General features: G+C 39.0%; 2 protein-coding genes across 5 annotated transcripts in view; one reads left to right on the top strand and one right to left on the bottom strand.

Annotated features, from left to right (window-relative positions):
* LOC107591704 (tankyrase-1-like) overlaps positions 1-14,931 on the top strand; it is a 113,902-nt gene extending 98,971 nt beyond the window's left edge. For 3 of the 4 annotated variants that reach the window (XM_016280932.1, XM_016280931.1, XM_016280933.1), the window contains 11 exons: positions 1,181-1,290; positions 3,763-3,951; positions 4,537-4,774; positions 5,372-5,454; positions 10,344-10,464; positions 10,579-10,676; positions 11,637-11,711; positions 11,823-11,928; positions 12,061-12,247; positions 13,087-13,243; positions 13,336-14,931. In XM_016280932.1, the coding sequence (XP_016136418.1) occupies positions 1,181-1,290; positions 3,763-3,951; positions 4,537-4,774; positions 5,372-5,454; positions 10,344-10,464; positions 10,579-10,676; positions 11,637-11,711; positions 11,823-11,928; positions 12,061-12,247; positions 13,087-13,243; positions 13,336-13,422 (1,451 nt within the window). In that variant the 3' untranslated portion in view covers positions 13,423-14,931. Of the gene's footprint in view, positions 1-1,180; positions 1,291-3,762; positions 3,952-4,536; positions 4,775-5,371; positions 5,455-6,796; positions 7,276-10,343; positions 10,465-10,578; positions 10,677-11,636; positions 11,712-11,822; positions 11,929-12,060; positions 12,248-13,086; positions 13,244-13,335 lie in introns of those variants that run through there. The other variant, XM_016280934.1, reaches the window with a different exon arrangement.
* A 1,360-nt stretch (positions 14,932-16,291) lies between these two features.
* On the bottom strand, positions 16,292-21,836 carry LOC107591703 (dual specificity protein phosphatase 4-like). Its single transcript, XM_016280930.1, has 4 exons — positions 21,340-21,836; positions 20,531-20,658; positions 19,789-20,008; positions 16,292-17,929 (listed from the first exon to the last, which is right to left on the bottom strand). The coding sequence occupies exons 1-4, from the start codon at positions 21,713-21,715 to the stop codon at positions 17,550-17,552; spliced, it is 1,104 nt and encodes a 367-aa protein (XP_016136416.1). The 5' UTR covers positions 21,716-21,836; the 3' UTR covers positions 16,292-17,549.
* Positions 21,837-22,330: the final 494 nt, after the last annotated feature.

Raw genomic sequence — 22,330 nt, 5'->3', positions numbered from 1 at the left:
TGCGGTTCTCAAAGCTGGGTTTGTGCGTTATTAGAGGGCTACAGCCTGTAATGATGAGGGCTCTAATTAGTGACGGTCCTGTAGGCATGTATGTCTGGAGTGAGAGTGAGAGGGAAAGGAACCGAAGAAGACGGTTAAAACTGAAAATAGTAGTGTCTGGTCTTTTTGGGAAAAGGTCAGTGACGGCTTGCTCAATGCCAAAGGTTGACTGCCAGATTGAGTTTCTTCTAGCTAAGCTGGAGTGACAAAAACACACACACACATCTGTGCTTAGCTTCCACTTTGCACTGAGCAATAAATATAATTGCAATCACAAGGAGTAACGAGGAGTAAGATTTCAGTAACACTGGCTAAAGAGAGTTTAATTGAGTTTAATTAAGTTTTGAAAATGGGAATGGATGAAATTTCACTATAGACCTTATGCAGAGAAACTGAAATGCACCCAAGATGAACAATTTGATCTTGGGATCAATTAATAAATTGACTGAAACTGTGAGCAGGGGGGAAACTTTAAAAAAAAAAAAAAAAAAATTTTTTATATATTTTCGGTTTTCATTTAAATTTTAGATTTAGTCATTTCTTTTGTGCTTATATTTTAGTGATCTCTATTTTTATTTCAGTTTTAGTAACTTACTATTAGTATTTACTAATATTTTGAATGACTAATTTTTTATAATTTCAGGTTTAATTTTAATTTTGTTTTACGTTTTCGTAGTTTGTGCTTTGATCATTTTTATGTCATGGTTTTTTTAATATTTCTATATGGCTTTACACACATCTATCTATCTATCTATCTATCTATCTATCTATCTATCTTATCTATCTTTCAGTTTTAGTAACTTACTATTAGTATTTACTAATATTTTGAATGACTAATTTTTTATAATTTCAGGTTTAATTTTAATTTTGTTTTACGTTTTCGTAGTTTGTGCTTTGATCATTTTTATGTCATGGTTTTTTTAATATTTCTATATGTCTTTACACACATCTATCTATCTATCTATCTATCTATCTATCTATCTATCTATCTATCTATCTTATCTATCCAGCCATCCAGGTTTTTTTTTTTTTGGTAAATTTTAAAAACACTCTGAAACTGTGATACGGATTAGTTGCTTGTGTTTGATACCAGATTTGTGGGCAGATGGATTTACATTTCTCTGCATCCTTTTCTCCACAGCTGGCTATAACAATCTGGAGGTAGCAGAGTATTTACTTGAGCACGGGGCGGACGTCAACGCACAGGACAAAGGTGGCCTTATTCCCCTCCACAACGCGGCCTCGTATGGGGTGAGTGCAATTGCTGATTAAAAGGAGGAACATTTCATTGAGACTGGGACTACATGCAGACATCTGTTAAGCTGGCACATGTCATGCCTCTGGTGTCATGTCAGGTCTGGCAGGAAACGGTGCTGTGGGTACCTCAGACACACACAAACAGATGTAGATGCTGAATAATCCATGTATTTGCTCCTGAAAACGAAACAAAGGGCTTTTTTTCTCCCAGAACAAATGTAAACCTTCACCTGAACCCCTCTGTGCTCTGATACAGCACTTTGTTTTCACTTCCTGAAAATCAGAGTGTGACTGTATGTAAAATGTGTTTGGACATCTGTATTTGTTCTGCCAACAGAACCTTGGCTTATGCACTTTTAATGTGTCGCTGCGCCTAATGATTCTTCAGGGGGTTTCAGTTGCATTTTCACTTGCGAACAACCCAGATGCCGAGATGAAGCCGCTTGCGAGCCGCAACCCAGATGAGCCTTAATCCACAAAGCACAGAACGCTTCTAATACAGGATTTGACTCTTTCTGGAAATCGAATTTAGGGAAACCCATTACAGGTGATGGTAGTTGGAGGTATTTATCAGCGTCTGCCCTCTGGAGGTCTACAGGGATGTGATTAGACCATGCAGATGGATGGGAGCAGATTGCAGTTACATAAACATGCTGGATCAGAACTAGTCAGACTCCGGCCTTCGACCGCACTCACATACGCTCTCTGTTGCCATCCAAGAAACAGGACCTCTGTGACGCGAGCTGTGAGATTCTTATTGGCTGTGACCGGAGTGGCAGGTTGCCCAGGCTTTGCTGATTGGCTACAGGAGAGCTGGCGGCCGGCCAGTCGATGCTGGCTGACCTTGAGTGCGCCTCCCTCTGTTCATTTGCGGCCTTTTTGTGTTAAGGCTGTCAGCGCTCGGCAAACACAGCCAGCTGATCGCAGTTCCATACAGTCACTGCTTCTGACGGAAGGACATCTCAGCCACACACACTGTGCACCACAACTCAAGAGTTGACCAAAACCCAAGCTTGTTTTGCTCTCCCTCTCTATTGCTAATGAGAACGGTTCTCATATGCTGTTTAAAGGGATAGTCAAAAATGAGAATTCTGACGATATTTACTCATTACTGAGAAAATGATTTGATCTTAAGAATTGTATTACTTCAAATCATGAAAAAATCATTTAGACTGATTTTATTTTATTTGTTTAAAAAAATGATTAATTGAAAATAATTTGATTCACTCAAAAGAGTGATTTGATTCACAAATGGAACATTGCTACTTTTCTCATTCTTTTGCCGTGTAGAGCTAGAGCTAGGGCAGGTGTCAACATTTTCAAAGAATAACAATGTGTTTTGGTTTGTTTTTCACACAAAGCTATTGTATGGCTTCATAAGAGTTGTATGGAACACTTTAAAGGCTACATTCACACTGCAGGCAAATGTGGCCCAAATCCGATTTTTTTGCTCACATGTGACTCACATCTGTTTTTCTCATGACAGTGTGAACCGCACAAACCACATGGAATCTGATCTTTTCAATTCCGATTTGTGCCACTTTCATTTATGGTACTAAATCCAATACAGGTCAGATGTTTTGGAATGCGACCGCACGGTGAACAGTCATATCGGAATTCATGTGACTTTTACGTCACTCTAGATCAACATTCGTCACGATTCTGCGCTCATGGGAGACACTTCAAAGATTTTACATACCTAAAGCTATCAAGACAGTTGCGAAAGGTAGTCAGTGGAAGTACAGTGACGTGTCGGAACTCATAAGTAGTAAGTCATAATATCATAAAAGTTTCAAAACTCTGCTCTCTTCTGTCAAATCATTGTCTTTATTTTTCATATTGCCTGCGCATAATTTCGCTGGCTTCTGCGGCAGATCACACTATAAATAAACGCATAATCGCTTACTTTATGTCCTCTGTGTTTACTTCCATATGACACAAATGTTGCCAAGTCCACAGTTTTCCCACAGAATTGGGAAACTTTTTCATCGTTGCCGCGGGTGGTTTTTCAACTCCGTGGGTTAAAGTGACCACACTAACGCGATATATAACCAACAGAAAGTGATTGGGCTAGTTTTGGACTAGTTTTGAGAAGCAGTTGGGAAGATTTGTTTTGTGAAAACCTGGCAACCCTGTTCATATTGTTCTTTTGCGCAGGCGGGTCAGTTCAGAACCATGATCTGTTCACACTGGAAATCTGATATTGGCCACATTTAATACAACAATGTAAGCAGCTATACAAAAAAATTGAATTGAGCACTAAGGCTCACAGTGTGAACGTAGCCAAAGATATCACTTAGTGATGGTCACAATCCAGCACTTGAAGTCTGAAAACCAATCAATATTTTACACTAAAGCAGATCTGCTATAGAAAAAGCTTTGCTTCTTTTTTAATAAATATCCAGGCTAAAGATTGTAGGTTGTAGAATAAATTTTTCAGTAATAAGCCTCTGTCTTCCCTTCTAGCATGTGGACATCGCGGCCCTGCTGATCAAGTATAACACCTGTGTAAATGCCACTGATAAATGGGCCTTCACACCCCTTCATGAAGCTGCGCAGAAGGGCCGCACACAGCTCTGTGCTCTGCTGCTGGCCCACGGGGCTGACCCCACCATGAAGAACCAGGAGGGCCAGACGCCACTGGACTTGGCGACGGTAATAAACGCTGACCTCTTACACGGATTCACATTTATGTACAGTCAAGCCCACATTTATATACTACCATTCATTTAACATAGCTACAGATTTGAAAATATAGACATTCCCCAGTTTAAATCCAACTTCTATAAAAGTTTCATGCTCTGCAAGACTATTTGTTCTGGCTGTAAGGTCCCATATGGTTCAGGTAGCATAGACTATACTGAGAAATTGGGACATTTATCTTCTTAACACATAAGCAGAGGTGTTTAAACCCATGCCCCCTGTGTTCAGGCTTGTGCGAAGCAAATGGTAAATCTGCCGTAGCCTTTAGTAATTGGGCTCTGGTGGCTGTGTTCATGCCAGGTGCTAATGACACAGCTGTTCTCAGCTTTTATTGTCCAATTCTAGACCAAGAAGCCAAACTAATGCTTCGTGCAACTACTTTCTAATTTATCCCCTCACCCATGTGGCGTGGTACTCTAACATGAATATTAGATGAGTCTAAGTTGTATTTAAAACTGAACAGACACAGAATTCTTATACAAGTGTTGATTTTTCCTCCTTTATTTTTGCTTATTTTATTTTTTTATTGATTTTCAGGCTGATGATATCCGGGCGCTGCTGATTGATGCCATGCCCCCTGAAGCGTTGCCTAGTTGTTTTAAGCCCCAGGCTACAGTGGTCAGTGCCTGCGTCATCTCTCCATCATCCACACCTTCCTGTCTGTCTGCCGCTAGCAGCATAGACAATCTGGCCGGGCCCCTGGCAGAGCTGGCCGTACCTGGAGCCTCAGGCCCTGCTGATGGGGCTGCTGGATCAGAGAGGAAGGAGGGAGAAGGTGAGTAGATCATGTGATGTGACTTGAAATTATAACGTTAAAGTAAGTAGGGCTGCAACAACTATTAATTTTTTTTAATAAAATGTGTTGTTGGATATAAAATAGTATTAGTTTAAAATGAACTGAAATCAAAATGATTTTAAGAAATGATGCAAGTTGGAATGCTAACAATATTTTATAAGAACAGTAACTGAAATGGTATTATAACGCTATATATATATATATATATATATATATATATATATATATATGTGTGTATATATATACACATATATACAGTATATATATATATGTGTGTGTGTATATATATTAGCACACAATGTATAACCTGAGCTTATGCATTATTTTATAGGTCTAGTCTTTTATATTTGTATTTATAATCTTCAGTTTGCACATTGTTTTGGAGGACAATAGAGTGCATGATGACAGCATTTTGTTTTAGAAAATGCTGGAAAAATAGTCTTTTATTCTATTAATCTAAAGAAAATTGTTGCTAGATTAATCAGTAATAAAATGACATTTAGTTGCAGCCCTAAAGGTAATTATCCCGTAAATGTAGGACAATAGTTTTATTAGTTATGATGTTTTTTTCTATAGTTACAATTCTGGATATGAACATCAGTCAGTTCCTGAAGAGTTTGGGTTTGGAGCATTTGCGGGATATTTTTGAGCGGGAACAGGTAAGGTCACTTGCTAGGATCAAATCAATCTCAATCATCTCAATCTCATCAGTTCCACTCCACACATTAAATTGCCAGCTGTCCTGTGTAGAGAGGCCTGCCGTTGTTTCCCGTAGAGAACTCCAGGTCCTTCTCGTCAACGTTATGTAAATGCGATGACATCTGTGGCCTCGTAATTATCTCCTTTCAATATACTCTCTCTCTCTCTCTCTCTCAGCACCTTGGCTTTATCATTTCCAACCAACTCCTCTTCAGCCGGACGCTGTGAGATTACTAGCGTCTCTCGAACTGTATAGGTGTGAGAGATCCTGGCGCTGACCTCTGCGCCCCTTCTTTTGATTAATACGGTCATGCCACTCGCTCACACTGAGCTCAGGACTCTGTTGTTCCTCTGGCTTTCCTCCTCCTCAGCTTCGACTCCACAAGGGCGAACCCGTGGGATGCGATTGGCATACTGCGCCAGACCCGCAGCTCATTTGCACATAGATGAACAGAAATGGTCTTGGCGGCCACCAGCTGGGAAGAGCGCTTGATGTGAGGGGCTGAAATCAGTTGTGATTGTGGCTTTCGTAAGGTGCATTCATCTGTCTCACAGTGTCTCTTATTCTGCAATGCTGTGCCTACGGGAGATGGAGCATGAAGAGGCAACAGTTTTTCAGAGAAGTGTAAAAGACTGAGTGCAAACGAGATTGAGGATGTGCTCACAGATCTCATACACGTGCCAGTGTCGTCATTAGACATGTCTGGTTTTAACCTTAGAGCAGTTTAGAGCCATCTCCTCAATTTACTACTGCCGTCAAGGGCTTTTTGCTAATATTTGGCTCATTTAGATGTCTGTAGTATGTCTGCTGCATTTCCACTTCCCTTAGACATTTGAGTTTTTATTGTTCATCAGCTAGAAAAAAAAGGTTCCACAATCGATTCTAGTGAATATATATATATATATATATATATATGTATATATATATGTATATATGTATATATGTATATAGGCTAGCTGTGCATTAAATGATTTTAATGCATGACGTGGAGACAAAGAACCACCCGATGCGAAGCGGAGCCACCCGTGCATTATCCTGCTTATACCATGGTCATTTGCCAGCATTGACAATTTAAAGCTGTTAATGATATTTGCAGTGCAATATTTGACTGGAAGTGTAAAAATTATTTTTATCAGTTATGGCTCATTAGCTCTAGCATTCTGCCCGCTTCAAATCAGACAGAGAGATGAAATAGTGCAGTAAGACCACATTTATTTGAATTAATGAATTCTAACATTTATTTGAATTAATTAGCGATCGAGAGAGAGAGAGAGATAACAGTTGTATTTGAGCGGGAACAGGTAAGGTCACTTGCTAGGATCAAATCAATCTCAATCATCTCAATCTCATCAGTTCCACTCCACACATTAAATTGCCAGCTGTCCTGTGTAGAGAGGCCTGCCGTTGTTTCCCGTAGAGAACTCCAGGTCCTTCTCGTCAACGTTATGTAAATGCGATGACATCTGTGGCCTCGTAATTATCTCCTTTCAATATACTCTCTCTCTCTCTCTCTCTCAGCACCTTGGCTTTATCATTTCCAACCAACTCCTCTTCAGCCGGACGCTGTGAGATTACTAGCGTCTCTCGAACTGTATAGGTGTGAGAGATCCTGGCGCTGACCTCTGCGCCCCTTCTTTTGATTAATACGGTCATGCCACTCGCTCACACTGAGCTCAGGACTCTGTTGTTCCTCTGGCTTTCCTCCTCCTCAGCTTCGACTCCACAAGGGCGAACCCGTGGGATGCGATTGGCATACTGCGCCAGACCCGCAGCTCATTTGCACATAGATGAACAGAAATGGTCTTGGCGGCCACCAGCTGGGAAGAGCGCTTGATGTGAGGGGCTGAAATCAGTTGTGATTGTGGCTTTCGTAAGGTGCATTCATCTGTCTCACAGTGTCTCTTATTCTGCAATGCTGTGCCTACGGGAGATGGAGCATGAAGAGGCAACAGTTTTTCAGAGAAGTGTAAAAGACTGAGTGCAAACGAGATTGAGGATGTGCTCACAGATCTCATACACGTGCCAGTGTCGTCATTAGACATGTCTGGTTTTAACCTTAGAGCAGTTTAGAGCCATCTCCTCAATTTACTACTGCCGTCAAGGGCTTTTTGCTAATATTTGGCTCATTTAGATGTCTGTAGTATGTCTGCTGCATTTCCACTTCCCTTAGACATTTGAGTTTTTATTGTTCATCAGCTAGAAAAAAAAGGTTCCACAATCGATTCTAGTGAATATATATATATATATATATATATATGTATATATATATGTATATATGTATATATGTATATAGGCTAGCTGTGCATTAAATGATTTTAATGCATGACGTGGAGACAAAGAACCACCCGACGCGGAGCGGAGCCACCCGTGCATTATCCTGCTTATACCATGGTCATTTGCCAGCATTGACAATTTAAAGCTGTTAATGATATTTGCAGTGCAATATTTGACTGGAAGTGTAAAAATTAGGCTCATTAGCTCTAGCATTCTGCCCGCTTCAAATCAGACAGAGAGATGAAATAGTGCAGTAAGACCACATTTATTTGAATTAATGAATTCTAACATTTATTTGAATTAATTAGCGATCGAGAGAGAGAGAGAGATAACAGTTGTATGTGTGTGTGTGTGTGTGTGTGTGTGTGTGAGTTACTTGCATCTGTGTGTCTCTCTCTACAAACAATGAAGTTGTGTTATGTTACAAAAAACGCAATTGTACCACCTCGTTGCTGAGGAATATAATGTAGCGATCCGGTGTCTAGGCTATTTTATTAATAAAAGTCGTGGGGCAGCTTTGACGGCAAGTTTCTGTGCTCCTGCATGTTTCTGTGTGAGATCTCCGCTCTGTCTCTGCGTGTGCGTGTGCGTGCGTGCGTGCGTGCGTGCGCGCGTGTGTGTGTGTGTGTGTGTGTGCGCATCAATTAAAGCAGTGCATTAATAAAGAATGGTGATTAAACCGATTTGGAACTACCTGTGCATTAAACGGTTTTAAGGCATACCTGCCAGCCAATCAGAATTGAGTATTCAGACCGATCTCATATATATATATATATATATATACTCACACACATACACACACACACACACACGTTACCTTAAGTTTTACTTATTCTAGTGTACTGAAGACTTAAGGTTTTTCACTAGTCCTGCAGTTCCTTTTCAGCTTTGCCACAAATGAAAACTTTGCCAAGAGAGTTAAAGAAAGAGAGAAAGCAGCCATCCCGCTGCAGCCATCACACCTTCACAGCCATAATGGTCGGTCCTGCGAGCCCTATCGATTGAAGTGCACAGTGCTTTCTGAGAGAGAGAGAGAGAGAGAGAGAGAGCAGTTGGCTTGCCGTTGGCTCCTGGGCTAATGGCCTTTGACAGACCTATCATAGATGTGATGCATTGCCAATAAGTGGGCCTTGGAACTGGAGTGTGAGAGTTTGAGATTACACAGGCTGCTGCAAAGTCAGCGGCAATTGGATGGTCACACTGGTTTCTTTCGCTTCAATTCATGCACTACATACAGTTCCAAAGTTTAAAAGTTGTTTTTTTTGTTGTTGTTTTTTTAAAGCCTCTTATGCTCACTCACCAAAGCTGCATTTATTTGATTAAAAAATACAGTAAAATATATACAATTTACAATTAAAAAATACAGTTTAAAATATTGTTAATGTTTTCAATTTTAATATGTGATGCCTGTGACGGCCTTGGAACTGGAGTGTGAGAGTTTGAGATTACACAGGCTGCTGCAAAGTCAGCGGCAATTGGATGGTCACACTGGTTTCTTTCGCTTCAATTCATGCACTACAGTTCCAAAGTTTAAAAGTTGTTTTTTTTGTTGTTGTTTTTTTAAAGCCTCTTATGCTCACTCACCAAAGCTGCATCTATTTGATTAAAAAATACAGTAAAATATATACAATTTACAATTAAAAAATACAGTTTAAAATATTGTTAATGTTTTCAATTTTAATATGTGATGCCTGTGATGGCATCATTACTCCAATCTTCAGTGTCACATGATCTTTCAGAAATCATTCTAATATGCTGATTTGCTGCTCGAAACACTTTTTCTTTATTATCAATGTTGAAAACAGTTGTGCTGCTTAATATTTTTGTGGTAACCGCAATACAGCTTTTTCAGGTTTCTTTGATGAATAGAAAGTTCAAAAGATCAGCATTTCTTTAAAAATAGAAATCTTTTGTAACATTATGAATGTCTTACTGTTATTTTACAAATTGCTGAGTAAAATATTAATTTAAAAAAATAATCTTACTGACCCCAAACTTTTGAACAGTAGCTGTGTTTTTTATTTTGCTGCACAGATTTGTTGATCTCTGACCTGCAAGGTCCTATATTTTAACATTTTGAATGTATTATTTTTATTTTAGAGTTTACAAACAAAAAAAGTGACAACATATCTGTTTGTCCATATTCATCAAGGTCCAAAATGGTTTCACATGCTTTGTTCAGTGTGGCCAAACATTAATGCTCTCTGTAAGACGCGCGCTGGCTCAAACGACTCCCTGCCTCAGTCTAGCATGCGCGAATTGCCATCTGCGTGTTTGCTTTTGTGTGCGTATTGCATGCAGGAGGCGTATTCAGTAATGATCACTCTGTGTGTTATGAGTCACACGCGATAATATCCAGAGTATATCTTCTCAATAGGAGGAAGTTCCACATTGCAACAAGCTGAGAAAATAAAAAATTGCACCGTTGGCTGTTTCAGAAACAGCCGAGTCGAAATTGGCCTTGAAATGAATCACTTCATGCCATTTTTCATTACAGCTTTATCTTGTGCTTGTTTGTGCCTCCAGACTACTATGGCTACCCTAATTCTGATTGGTGTTCATCTGTTGGATTAGATTTCACTGGATGTGCTGGCTGACATGGGGCACGAGGAGCTCAAGGAGATTGGGATCAACCCTTACGGGCACAGACACAAACTCATCAAAGGCACTGAGAGGCTGCTGGGCGGTCAACAAGGTCAGTCCAGAAGCGTTCAACTCCAGCATCTCTCTCAAACACCATCTGTTCATGACTAAACAAAGCGTACTGAGGTACCTTCTAGTTTTATGTGTTGGTGTGCTTCTATTACAGGTGCCAACCCATACCTGACATTCCACTGTGCGAGTCAGGGCACGGTGCTGATCGACCTGGCCCCTGATGACAAAGAGTTTCAGTCGGTAGAGGAGGAGGTGAGAGCGGAATCCAAATCAGCAGATCATTTTATAAAACCATATGATTCCATGAATAGTTCTGCTTCTAAAAGCTGATTGGTCAGTATTTCATCTGTGCTAAGATAAAGAGTTTGGTAAGAGCTAAATGATATATAGCACCTGTTAGGGATGGGTCTGGTGGACAACTAGTTGTCTAGAATCTGACCAGTCAATTACTGAGGTTGAATAGTTTGTATAGATACTTTTTTAGGTTTTATTTTTATTTGATCTTTTTTTTTCTGGTGGCGCTATAAATGAGATAAATTTAGACATATGCATAAACGACAACTAAATTGATTTATTTATTTTTTTAATCATATGGTTTTTTTGTAAGGAATGTGATCTGTAGTGTTAGTGTGCAGTAAACATTATAACTCTTATGTAAGTTATTTGTAGACTTATTTTATTAATGAATTTAATTTTGGTGTGTGCTATAAATTATAACTTATGTGTAGTCTTATTTTATTTTAATATGCAATAAGTTATAACTTATTTATATTCTTATGTAACTTATTTGTGGTCTAATTAAATTTTTTAATTGTATTTAGTTTATTTCAGTGTGTAAGTTATAAATGATAGACTTATTTGTAGTCTTATGTTATATTATTTTATTATGTGAAAAGTTATAACTTATGTAATCTTATTTTACTATTTTAATTCTTGTTGTGTGTAATAAGTTATCATTTATTGTCTTATTTAATTTTACTTTAGTATGCAATGGAAAATTATAACTTAACCTAATTATAACTTTGTTGTCTTATTTTACTATGTTATTTAATTAATCTTATTACATTGAAGTGTTTGTTATAATTTGAAAGTCTTATATAACTTATTTGTTGTCTTATTTTTAATTTAATTATTTTACTGTGTGATAAAACTAAAGTCCTATTGAAGGGCTGCTTGTTCTTACATTTTATATAATTTTTTTTTGTTTTACAGCTGCAAAGTACGATCAGAGAGCACAGGGATGGTGGCAATGCTGGGGGTGTTTTCAGCAAATACAACATCCTGAAGGTGAGTATGAGTATTTACATTAATACTAGACAGACTTTGATTAGTTAATAGTTTGAATGTCTGTTGATCCTGTATGCGCTGATGTCAGAACTTTGTTCATTGTTGGTACAGATTCAAAAGGTGGTGAACAAGAAGCTGAGGGAGCGTTACGCACACAGACAGAAGGAGATCACAGACGAGAATCACAACCATCACAACGAGCGCATGCTCTTTCACGGTATGGTCACGAGATGAATGACCTGTGCTATTTGGGAAAGTTTAAGCTACAAAAGAACCTTGTTTCCCCGTTTCTGACTCAAAGGCTTTTTTACCTAAGGATGATCAGTTTCCTTTTACTCTTAATCTACAGGGTCACCGTTCATCAACGCCATCATTCATAAAGGGTTTGATGAGAGGCACGCTTACATAGGGGGGATGTTTGGAGCAGGGATTTACTTTGCAGAGAACTCCTCTAAAAGCAACCAGTATGTGTACGGCATTGGAGGAGGGACCGGCTGCCCCACACATAAAGACCGCTCCTGTTACATCTGTCACAGGTACATACACATCTGTTTCTTCCTCTTGAAGATAATTACAAGAGATCCTAGACTAGCTCTGATATGAATCTGATGGGTTGCTTATGGATGAAATACTGGAGCACTTACCCTACATGACCAGCTGATGGTGCTGTGTATAATATAAACCAGTGCTTCTCAACCAGTGCTTCTCAGATTTAGGACCCGGATGTAACACTGGACATGAAATTGACCCAAAACTACTCAAAAGTATCAAATGAAATGCCTTAAAATTAATGAAACTCATTAATATTTATTACAACTCTTAAATATTATTGCATTACAAATTATTCTGAAACTGTCCATGGATCCTGTGTACTTTTATGTAATAATTTATTGACACAAACATAAAGCTGTACTTAAGTTTTGATCCTATTAAATCCAATTAATACGTATTAGTATTTAATATACATTTTATTAATTATTTTTGTTATTATAAATTATTATATGTTTATATTTTAACTGATTTTTTTAAATTAAAATGTAATTATATAATTGTATTTATTGCAAATGTAATTGTGCTCTGTAATTGTGTATAAGTTATACATTAATTTATAAATATAAATTACATTGTATTATATATGTGTGTATATATAGAAGTGTGTGTATTTGTCATTTGTGTGTGTATCATATATATATAAATATAAATGATATATAATGTCAAATACAATAGTAATTTAGTAATTACAATAAAATGTTTTGTGTGTGTGGAGAAAATAATGAAATATATTTATATTTGTTATTTTATATATTATATTTTTCATAATTTCATTCAAATATAATGTTATCTTATTATTTATTGCAAATTGTGCTGTTTGCAGGCAGATGCTGTTTTGCCGGGTGACTCTGGGTAAATCCTTCTTGCAGTTCAGTGCCATGAAGATGGCCCACGCTCCTCCAGGACATCATTCCGTCATCGGCCGTCCCAGTGTCAACGGGTTAGCCTACGCCGAATATGTCATCTACCGAGGGGAACAGGTGAGAGAGCTCAGATATTTAACAACGGCAAAAACAAACACATTTGTCAGGTAGTAGATATTTGGTTCATTTCCAACTCCGTGTTTTTGCAGGCCTTCCCAGAGTACCTCATCACATACCAGATCATCAAGCCAGACAGCACACCTCCATCACCGGCAGAAGCAGAGCAGAAGTCCTAGTCCACACGGGCGGCCCTGCGAAACGCTCAGACTGTTACCCAAACATCTCACACACATCCACAGACGCCTCCTCACGTGATAGGAATCACATCCGCTCACCCATAAACCTCTGCGCTGCCTCTTTAATTTGCAGTTAGGCTCCATTTATGTCCCTGTGAGTGTTTACAAGAAAGAGTTGCCTTGGCTGGCCGTGTCCTGGCCTTCCTTTTCAGGTCAAGAGTCGGGATATCGGCCATAATGCTGTTTCAGGGCTAAACGAAAGGACTCGCCTGCTACGTGAAAGACAACAAGTGACCTCTTCCCCATCATTCTATTCAATTTAACACTGTTCAAGCATTGACTTCCTTTCTTTGAAATGGTTTTACTATTACTGTGATTAATTACCTTTCTGTTGTATTTTCATCTGTTTGCTTCACAATAATGGAGCACGTCTCAAAGGGACCTGACATTTCAGCAATCCTCCTTTCCATTATTGAAGTTAACAGAAGACCCTGAAAATCTCATTGTTGTGGTTTTAATTTTCTTTATGCATTATTAAAAAAAAAAAGCCATCAAAAAGAATGTTGATGCAGGAATCAGAACTATTCAAAAGACCTTTGACCACAAAATAGCAAAAATTGTATGCTTTTATTCCTTTTTTTTTTTACATATCTTTGCACGGGAATACTGGTCAGAATGTCCCATTCCATTGCCATAGCCCAAAATGCATCTTTTAAAGAATTTGCACTTTTAAGCAGGTCTTAAGTTTGATTTTAAAAAGACGTAGGTTAAAAAAAATGGCCAGTAATGTACAGGTTGTGTAAAGGACAATGCCTTTGTATAGCTTTTAATGTTGTTTACCGATGCAGAGTGGGGTTTATTAGTACTGTAAAGGAAGTGGGAATTCTTGTTTTCAGATCTTTCCTTCTATATTTTTGGACGACCAAATGACTCCGCTTTTGAAGTCGCTGCTTTTGCTTTCGATATGTTTTGGATCACAACCACAAGAATTCCTCAGTCTTGTTCATTCCAGTCCTGTTTCTCTGGCGTCAGAGAAACGCCTCTTTTACGAGGGTTTCCGTAACGCTTTTCCTGTTACACACTACTGATATCAGAGGCTCGGCTGACTCGCATTCATGTTACAGAATGAAATGAAGAATGTGGCTCTACCTCTGAAAGTCTCATGGTTTGGTTGCTTTGCTCAGGTGTAGTTTGTGGTTCTGGACTTGTGTACTGGAGGTCATCTGCCTTACTCCAGGATTCTTGTGTGTTCAAACCAGAGAGAAAGAGAGCAGACCTTTCTTCTTCTCTTAGTAGTATGAGCACAGACATGTCCACTGCTCCCCCCAAGCCAATATTTGGGAGACCAACTCCTGAACTATTTCTCAATTCTTTGAGCTGTATTTTTACTTCATTTCCATGTTCCTGTGAACTTTAATCAGAAACGGCTTGTCTACCATAAGCCATCTTCGGACTAATCAAACACTCCTCAATCATGTAAAAAGGTCTTAATAAAGTACATGTCATTAATACTGTCTGCTGTCTTTTCTCACACTTTCTGAACTCTTAGTTTCATTGGGGTTTTTTGATTAAAAAAAATGTATGTATCATTTAAATATATCAGATAGTATTTTTTTAAATGCTTGTTTAAAAAAATTATAAAATAAAAAAAAAATGTGAAAAATAAAAACACAACCTTTTTATTTTCGTGTATGTGTGTACCTGTTTTTCTATTCTGGTGGGGACTTCAACCTGAATACACACAGACTCATGGGGACTCGTGTCACGGTGGGGACCTAAATTGAGGCCCCCACGGGTAAACAAGCTAATAAATCACATAGAATGACGTTTTTTGAAAATGCAGAAAGTTTCCTGTAAGGGGTAGAGTTGGTGTAGGGCAATAGAAAATACGGTCTGTACAGTAGAAAAAGCATTACGCTTATGGAGAGTCCCCACAAGGATATCAAACCAGACGTGTGTGTGTAATGTGCTTAATTTAAGGAAGTCTGCTGGGCCTTAAATTGTAAAATTACATCGTCGCCTTAATAATAACATCCATGTACTTTACTGAACCCCTGTAAAGCACCTGGCCATAGAGGCCTACAGTGGCGTTGAATTTAAGTACAATCATGAAAAACCTGGAACTATCAGGTTAAAAAAAAAAACTTTAATCCTAGAAGGCCTAAACGTTTCTGAGCGCCGCATATAACTTTTAATTCACATTAGGCTACATTAAACATAATTTAAAGGCTTCACGACTATGATGTAATTATGTACTAAATATGTAACAAAAAATGCTTTTAATATTACCGCAAATAGTCAACAATGGTCCGTAAGCAGTGACCATATTGTGTGCCTTGTTGCTATGTAACGTTCCAGCTTCTAATTCAGCATAATTTCAAAACATTTAATGAAAATATATGTAAATGAATTGCTTTCAACGTATTGCAGTTTTGCTGCAGCGTGTCACTGAGGGTTATGTGGATTCTGCTCAAGGAAGCCGCTGTTATTTCAATGTTTTTCAGCGAACTTCTCGGGAAATGAGAGGAAGGATTGTTTGTTTCCATGAGGCGGAATTGACGGTGACGTGAAATCAGAACACACGCTAGGAGGCGCTGTGGCTCTTCGAAAACAACCTCTTTTCAATCTATTCATAATCCTTCCCTCATTTATCAGATATAATGCGAATTCTTTTCTGCCGCATAATCGCGCGCGATATTCTTTTCTATCTTCTCTTTAAGAAATAATGAGATGGCCCATGTTATATTCATTTTACAAAATGATTGCAATAATACTTACAGGCCTACTGCCATACAGCAAAATATATGATTCATCATCTGTAGCTTTTTTCGTCTATACTACAAGTAATCACGCCACACATTCATTAAAGAACACAGTTTATATTTAATGACAATCGTGAGATAAATAAAACATACATATAATACAACAGAACAGGGTAGAGTTCAAAAAATCGTAACCCTCTGTATGATATTGCCATTAGTCGTCAGACAATAACATTTCACAAGTACAGTAAAAAGTATTGCATTCATCCTCATCAGTGTTTGACAGACAAACCACTTAACATGCCAAAAAAGAGTGGGAAGCGCTGCCCGGTTACAACTTCAGTTCCGGCGAGGTGCAAAACAAACCTCAAATCAATTTTACATCACTTAAAAGTGCTATAAAAGGCACCCACAATCTCATTAAAAAAAAGTAGTAGGTCCCCACACACATAAACAAACCAGCTGCTATATGGACTATTCAAGGCATGTTTCCCTCACAGAGCTTTTCAAAGGGGAACATTAAAAACAAAACAAATGGAAAGTGGCTTCCCAATCGTCCCATTCCCAACTTCCAGTGTAAAAAGGTTCAGTGTACAACCCAGATTTATCCTACACTATTTGTTAAATAGTCATAGTTGGTAAGGCATACAGCAGAAATAATTCATGAGATCTCCTCAGTACAAACTACCAAAGAAAATCAAATCATTTTCACACAATATATACATTTCAAAATACAAAGAAAACCAGACCATACAGTGCTTTGGTGGTGATTGGGAGGAAGGAGAATCAAGTTATTGCTCTGATCTGTGACAGGAACGGATCTGTATTGCAGATTGAAATGCTTTGAATGTCTTGTTCGCGATCAGTCTGAAAGAAAGGCGACGCAAGCGTCTTGTGAAAGTGTCTGTGTACCTTCTCTGTACAAGGCACTGACAAATACACAACCAACTCGATGAAAGACACTTCCTGCCGAAGGTAATGCCACGATCGTCTCTATTAAAGGAATTCAGGAAGGCCGGCGAGAGGAAGTGATAAATGGGAAGTCCAGATGCAATGTGAAGAATCTTCATGATTCTGATCTTCATTCCCACCAGCCCCGCCGGCCAATCGCAAAGTCTTTGGAAGTGAACCACAGGAAATGAAGGAGATGAACAGTCCCCACAGGATATTACCATTCATTCTTCTGATCTTAATGTGTGGTGAAGACCGCAGGGGGAGTTAGATGAAGACGGGTCACCAGTGAAGCCGTAAAAAAAAAAAGGTGCAGCTCAGCTGGAACGACCACATGATTGTGCCAAGTGAAGAACGTCTGAAAAATTCACCCTTTCTTGAGTTCGTGAGCAGTTTTTTCAGTCTTGCGCTGTATCAGCAGCTTGGTGAGGTTGTGATGGGACTCTGTAGGTAGGTGAAGCTGCTGGACTGGCTGTGCGTCACTACTGACACTGGGAAGCTGAAGATGAAGGGCGATGTGGGGGTGGAGGAAGACTTGGGCCCGAGAGTGGCGGAAGGGCTGGCGGCCTCTACAGAACAGGAAGTGGCCAGCACCTGAGTCTCGAACTGCAGTAGCTGACCCATGAAGCTGAAGTTGGGGGAAATTATACTGCGCCGCTGTTTAACAAATTCGAAGGCCTCTTCCAGGCGCACACGCTTCTTCTTCATCAGGTACGCCAGGCAGATAGTGGCTGACCGTGAGATGCCAGCCTGACAATGCACCAGAACACGACCGTTGGAATCCTTGATGGAGTCTGAGGAAAGAGCAGAGAGTTTAGTTAAGCACAGGTGAAGCTCAGGCATTAGTCATCCTACTGCATTTACTGTGAAGCTGACGCCCGCAACATTTTGATGCAGGTTCAGAAGTCACATTTTAATATGCATTTAATGATAATAATATATATTTGTATTATTGCTGTTCTTATTTTTATTATTATATTTTCTAATTACATTTTTGTCATCTTCAACTACAAAATGAAAATCATTTTGAGACTCATGCTCTTAATTTTTTCACACAGTTCATTCAGTGAACAATTTGTCGGGCTGATTTCTAACTATTCATTAAACGAACCGAATCATTTGAATCAAATGAAACATTTTTTCATGACTCGAACAATGCTGGTCGTGGCATAGGTTATGTTTGGTTTTGCATGCAGCTTGCGAAGGGAACTCGGTACAAAACATCTTTCTTGCCATTGTTTATTATCTCATTCAATTTAGAGTGCAAACACCCAATCAATCCGGGTACATATTTTTTTTGACATTTGCACTTCAAATTTAGTAGAGTCACCTCTGAAAATGGTGCAGGAAACACGACAGCAGATTGCAAAACAGAGAAAACTAGACTGAAAGTATATAAGATGACCAAATTACTAAATTAAACTATTACCTTACAAAGAAAATACTTAAGTGTTCTCATTTTCTATTGACCTTGGATGGCCTGATTTAATTATCTTCCATGCCTCACTAGCGTCAAAAAGCCCATCCAATCCAAACATGCAAAACAACCAATCGTAGTTTAATATAATAACTAGTCATTTTTAAAAAGATACAAATTAAATGTACAAACAAATCTAAAATAAAAAGTAATAATTAAAAAACATTTTCAAGACTGTAATATCCCTGTTGCCAGTTTAACAGTTTGCTATGTACAATGATCTGTGATTTGTACGTATTATTACCACTCAAAACGACCAATAATAAGGACAATGCATTTCTAGAAATACACACAGAACTGGAAATTACACATTCACCCAAAGCTGACAGCCACACTCAACACCCAGGAAAAATGTTCTGGGGTGGATTTCACACCATTCACCACACAGGCACCTGCTGCCATTACTAACGAGCTGCTAATTAACAAAAAAGTGGCATGTCCATGGTACAAAGGGAGAGGAAGCACATATATCCAACCTTTACTCAGAATTATTTTTCCTGTGCACTTTACTGTCTGTGTATACGCCTTTGCACAGCCATATGCACCCAGATCTGAGGTAACTCCAGTATCAAGGCACCCCTGAATGGAGGATGAGTCAGACTCTGGTCCCTAAGCTCTGCACTCTGATGCATACATTCAAGAACATGCACACACACACACCTAGAATGGTCCGATCAAATGCGGTGAACCTACTTGGGGACCTTGCTTTAGTGCAGAGGATGCTGAGCTGAAATTGGATATACAGGATCCCCCCCCCCCCACCCCCTCGCTCAGTCACGGAAACCCTTTTATGAGGAAGACCCACCCATACCACAGAATTCATCACGTATTTTGCACCTATGACACGTGGACTTCAATTCTCATCATCGCATTTATCAAAGAACTCTTTACGTCAAAACACATTCAAACATATTCTGACCAAGATGTTGAAGCTGTTGAAATGGATGCGAGACTAAAAAGGAGGGTGTAATTCTTGTAAAAGCTCTGCAATGCAGATCATCATTTTAATTGCTGATGAATTGCACATCATTTGCAGTTGAAAGGAGCCATAACAACCAAGACTAATGTACACCTACCCTAACCATCCAAACCCCAATTTACAAAATCAAACAAATCTATATATCATTTTTAAAAAAGTATTATATATATAATAATTTAATATAATAATGACCATACCTATAAATTCAATGGCTTCGGTGAACCAAGAGCTGATGTCCTCCTTATGGTTGTCTTCCACCGGGATACACTTATACTGGTAATCCCCTTCAAAATGGTTCGGACAATTTGAAGATACATTCAATAGAGCAGAAATGCCCATACGATCTAGCATGTCCTTTTTAGATGCATGGAGGGCACTGCCAAGAAATAAAAAGGGGAGGATTTCCACAGGGCCACCCTGTAATAAAAAAGTGACAAAAAATTAGAATAATGAATATTAAATACATGTAAATAATAATAATAAATGTATTTATTAATTAAAAGATAAATGGTTTTATTCATTTGTCATTATATTCATGAAATCACAGGTCTCTATCAATAAATTATCAAAAGCATTGCAGCAGACTACAGCATCAAACCACTTACACCTCTGTTTGCTCTAAAAAGGTCATGCTAATAACGTCCAGTTTATTTATTCTGGAAATGCATATTGATTTGGCCCACTGTTATGTCATCGGTGGCCTGCTTAACAAGCTGTAGAGACAGGAAATGATCGATGTGGGAATTAACACTGAAGCATTCTGGAGTGTCTGACACAATACACCCCCTATCACAGAGGAAGGCCGGACGAACGCACTCTAAAGCACTGCCAAATCAGCCGGAAAGAGCAGCGGATGACAGCAGTCAACAGGACGTTTAATGTTACACAATGCTGCCCATTGGCTGACCTCAAAGTATCCACTGCTGCTAATGTAGTTACCTGGTCATGCTGTGGAGTTCTGCAGGAGATGCAGCTGCTCTCCACACTCGACTGAGGGCTGGATATTGCCAGTGTTTTGGTTTTCAAACAGTAATCGGGATACTGTGTGGAAAATCTGTCGTAGCCTCCTAGAAAGTGAAAAAATATATATATTTTCGATACATTTGCTCAAACGGTCTCCTGCTTAAAGAAAGCTGGTTAGATGGGCTGTTGGCTGTTTACAGGGGTTTTTAGAACCAGCAGTCTAAGATCAGGAAAATGAATTTAATTTCCCCTAATTTATACTTGAATGGAATGATTTCATTGTTTTATTGCACTCTTTTCAGACAAGCCATACACATTTATGACATTTTGAATACATTTAACACAATGTAAAAAGGCCTACTAAATAATAAACTGCATGAATCTCTATAGAAGAAGTGTGAAGCATATTAAATCGTTGGTCTATAAAATAACTCTAAAATTAGAAACAGATGAAAATGATTGTCATGATCCAGGTTTCTTCAGAACATTGGGGCTAGTTTCTAATTGGTCATACTAGCTCAAGGTGGTCAAGTTGGAACATGTTAACTGGTCACGCAGCGAATAACCAGCCTGGACAAGCTTAGACCAGTTAGACTATCTTAAACTGGACTGTCCAGCAGAGAAAATGCTGCATTAAAATGCATTATCTTAGAGCTGACCCGATGACCACAATGAAAACAGATATTTGATCAGAACACGGCAGCATTCTTTCAGATAGTAGGCTACAGTTGCGTTAAGAAATACAAAAGCGCAATAGATTTTTGTGTAGCGTAGATTTGAATTACCTTTTAGCAGATAGACTTCTGTCCTGAACGTGTCCCTACACAAAGCGTTATGTACCAGGGTGATTGTGCTGTCGTCTTTCATAGTGTTTGTATCGGAGGTCCGCTCATCGTACAAGATCACGGCGGAGTACAGCCCTGCTTTCAGACGGGCTCTCGCTTCTTCATCACCGGACAGAATCTGCTCCAAACTCACGGAGCCTTTCGCTCGCCTCCGAACTATCGTGTTACAGCGAATATTTACAGCACCGCGGAGGTGACCGGCGCTGAACGCCAGAAACGACCTGCAGTCCAAAAGCAGACATTTCGCACTGTCGTCCTTCATCAACCTCTTCAAAACGCTGCAATCCATTTCACAAAGTTCGTCCATTGTGACCATTTTCCTCCTCCGACGGGGACTGGTCAAGGTCAACTGGTGGGTTAATAACAACAATACGTCAAATCCAGCGTTGCCAGTGCGCAGTGTAATGTTGTGCTACCCTCCTGAGAGCTTTACTACCACGGGCTCTTCTCTTTCCGTTTTATGAATGGGCTTCAGACACACGCTCCATAAAAGGATCGCGACGTCACAATGGAGATGACGTCTGCTACGAGCTCCATTCATTAAGCGCTCTTCATTCATAAACCAGAATTCAGCCATCAGATTTAAGACTGATTTTGCTGAAATGAAATTTAAATAATAATAATAATAATAATATAGAGTGCCGATCCTAGACTTCTGGGGGCCATACGCAAAACTGTGTAAAGCACTACATAAGCAATAAATAAATAGCTGACTTATAGTTAAAGGGGTCATATGATGCTGCTAAAAAGAACATTATTTTGTGTATTTGGTGTAATGAAATGTGTTTATGCGGTTTAAGGTTCAAAAAACACATTATTTTCCACATACTGTACATTATTGTTGCTCCTCTATGCCCAGCCTTTTTGAAACGCGTCGATTTTTACAAAGCTCATCGGTCTGAAAAGCGAGGTGTGCTCTGATTGGCCAGCT

The sequence above is a fragment of the Sinocyclocheilus grahami genome, unplaced genomic scaffold, assembly GCF_001515645.1.
Source record: "Sinocyclocheilus grahami isolate Dianchi unplaced genomic scaffold, SAMN03320097.WGS_v1.1 scaffold145.1, whole genome shotgun sequence".
Lineage (NCBI taxonomy): Eukaryota > Metazoa > Chordata > Actinopteri > Cypriniformes > Cyprinidae > Sinocyclocheilus > Sinocyclocheilus grahami.
This window is presented reverse-complemented; position numbering and strand designations above follow the sequence as displayed.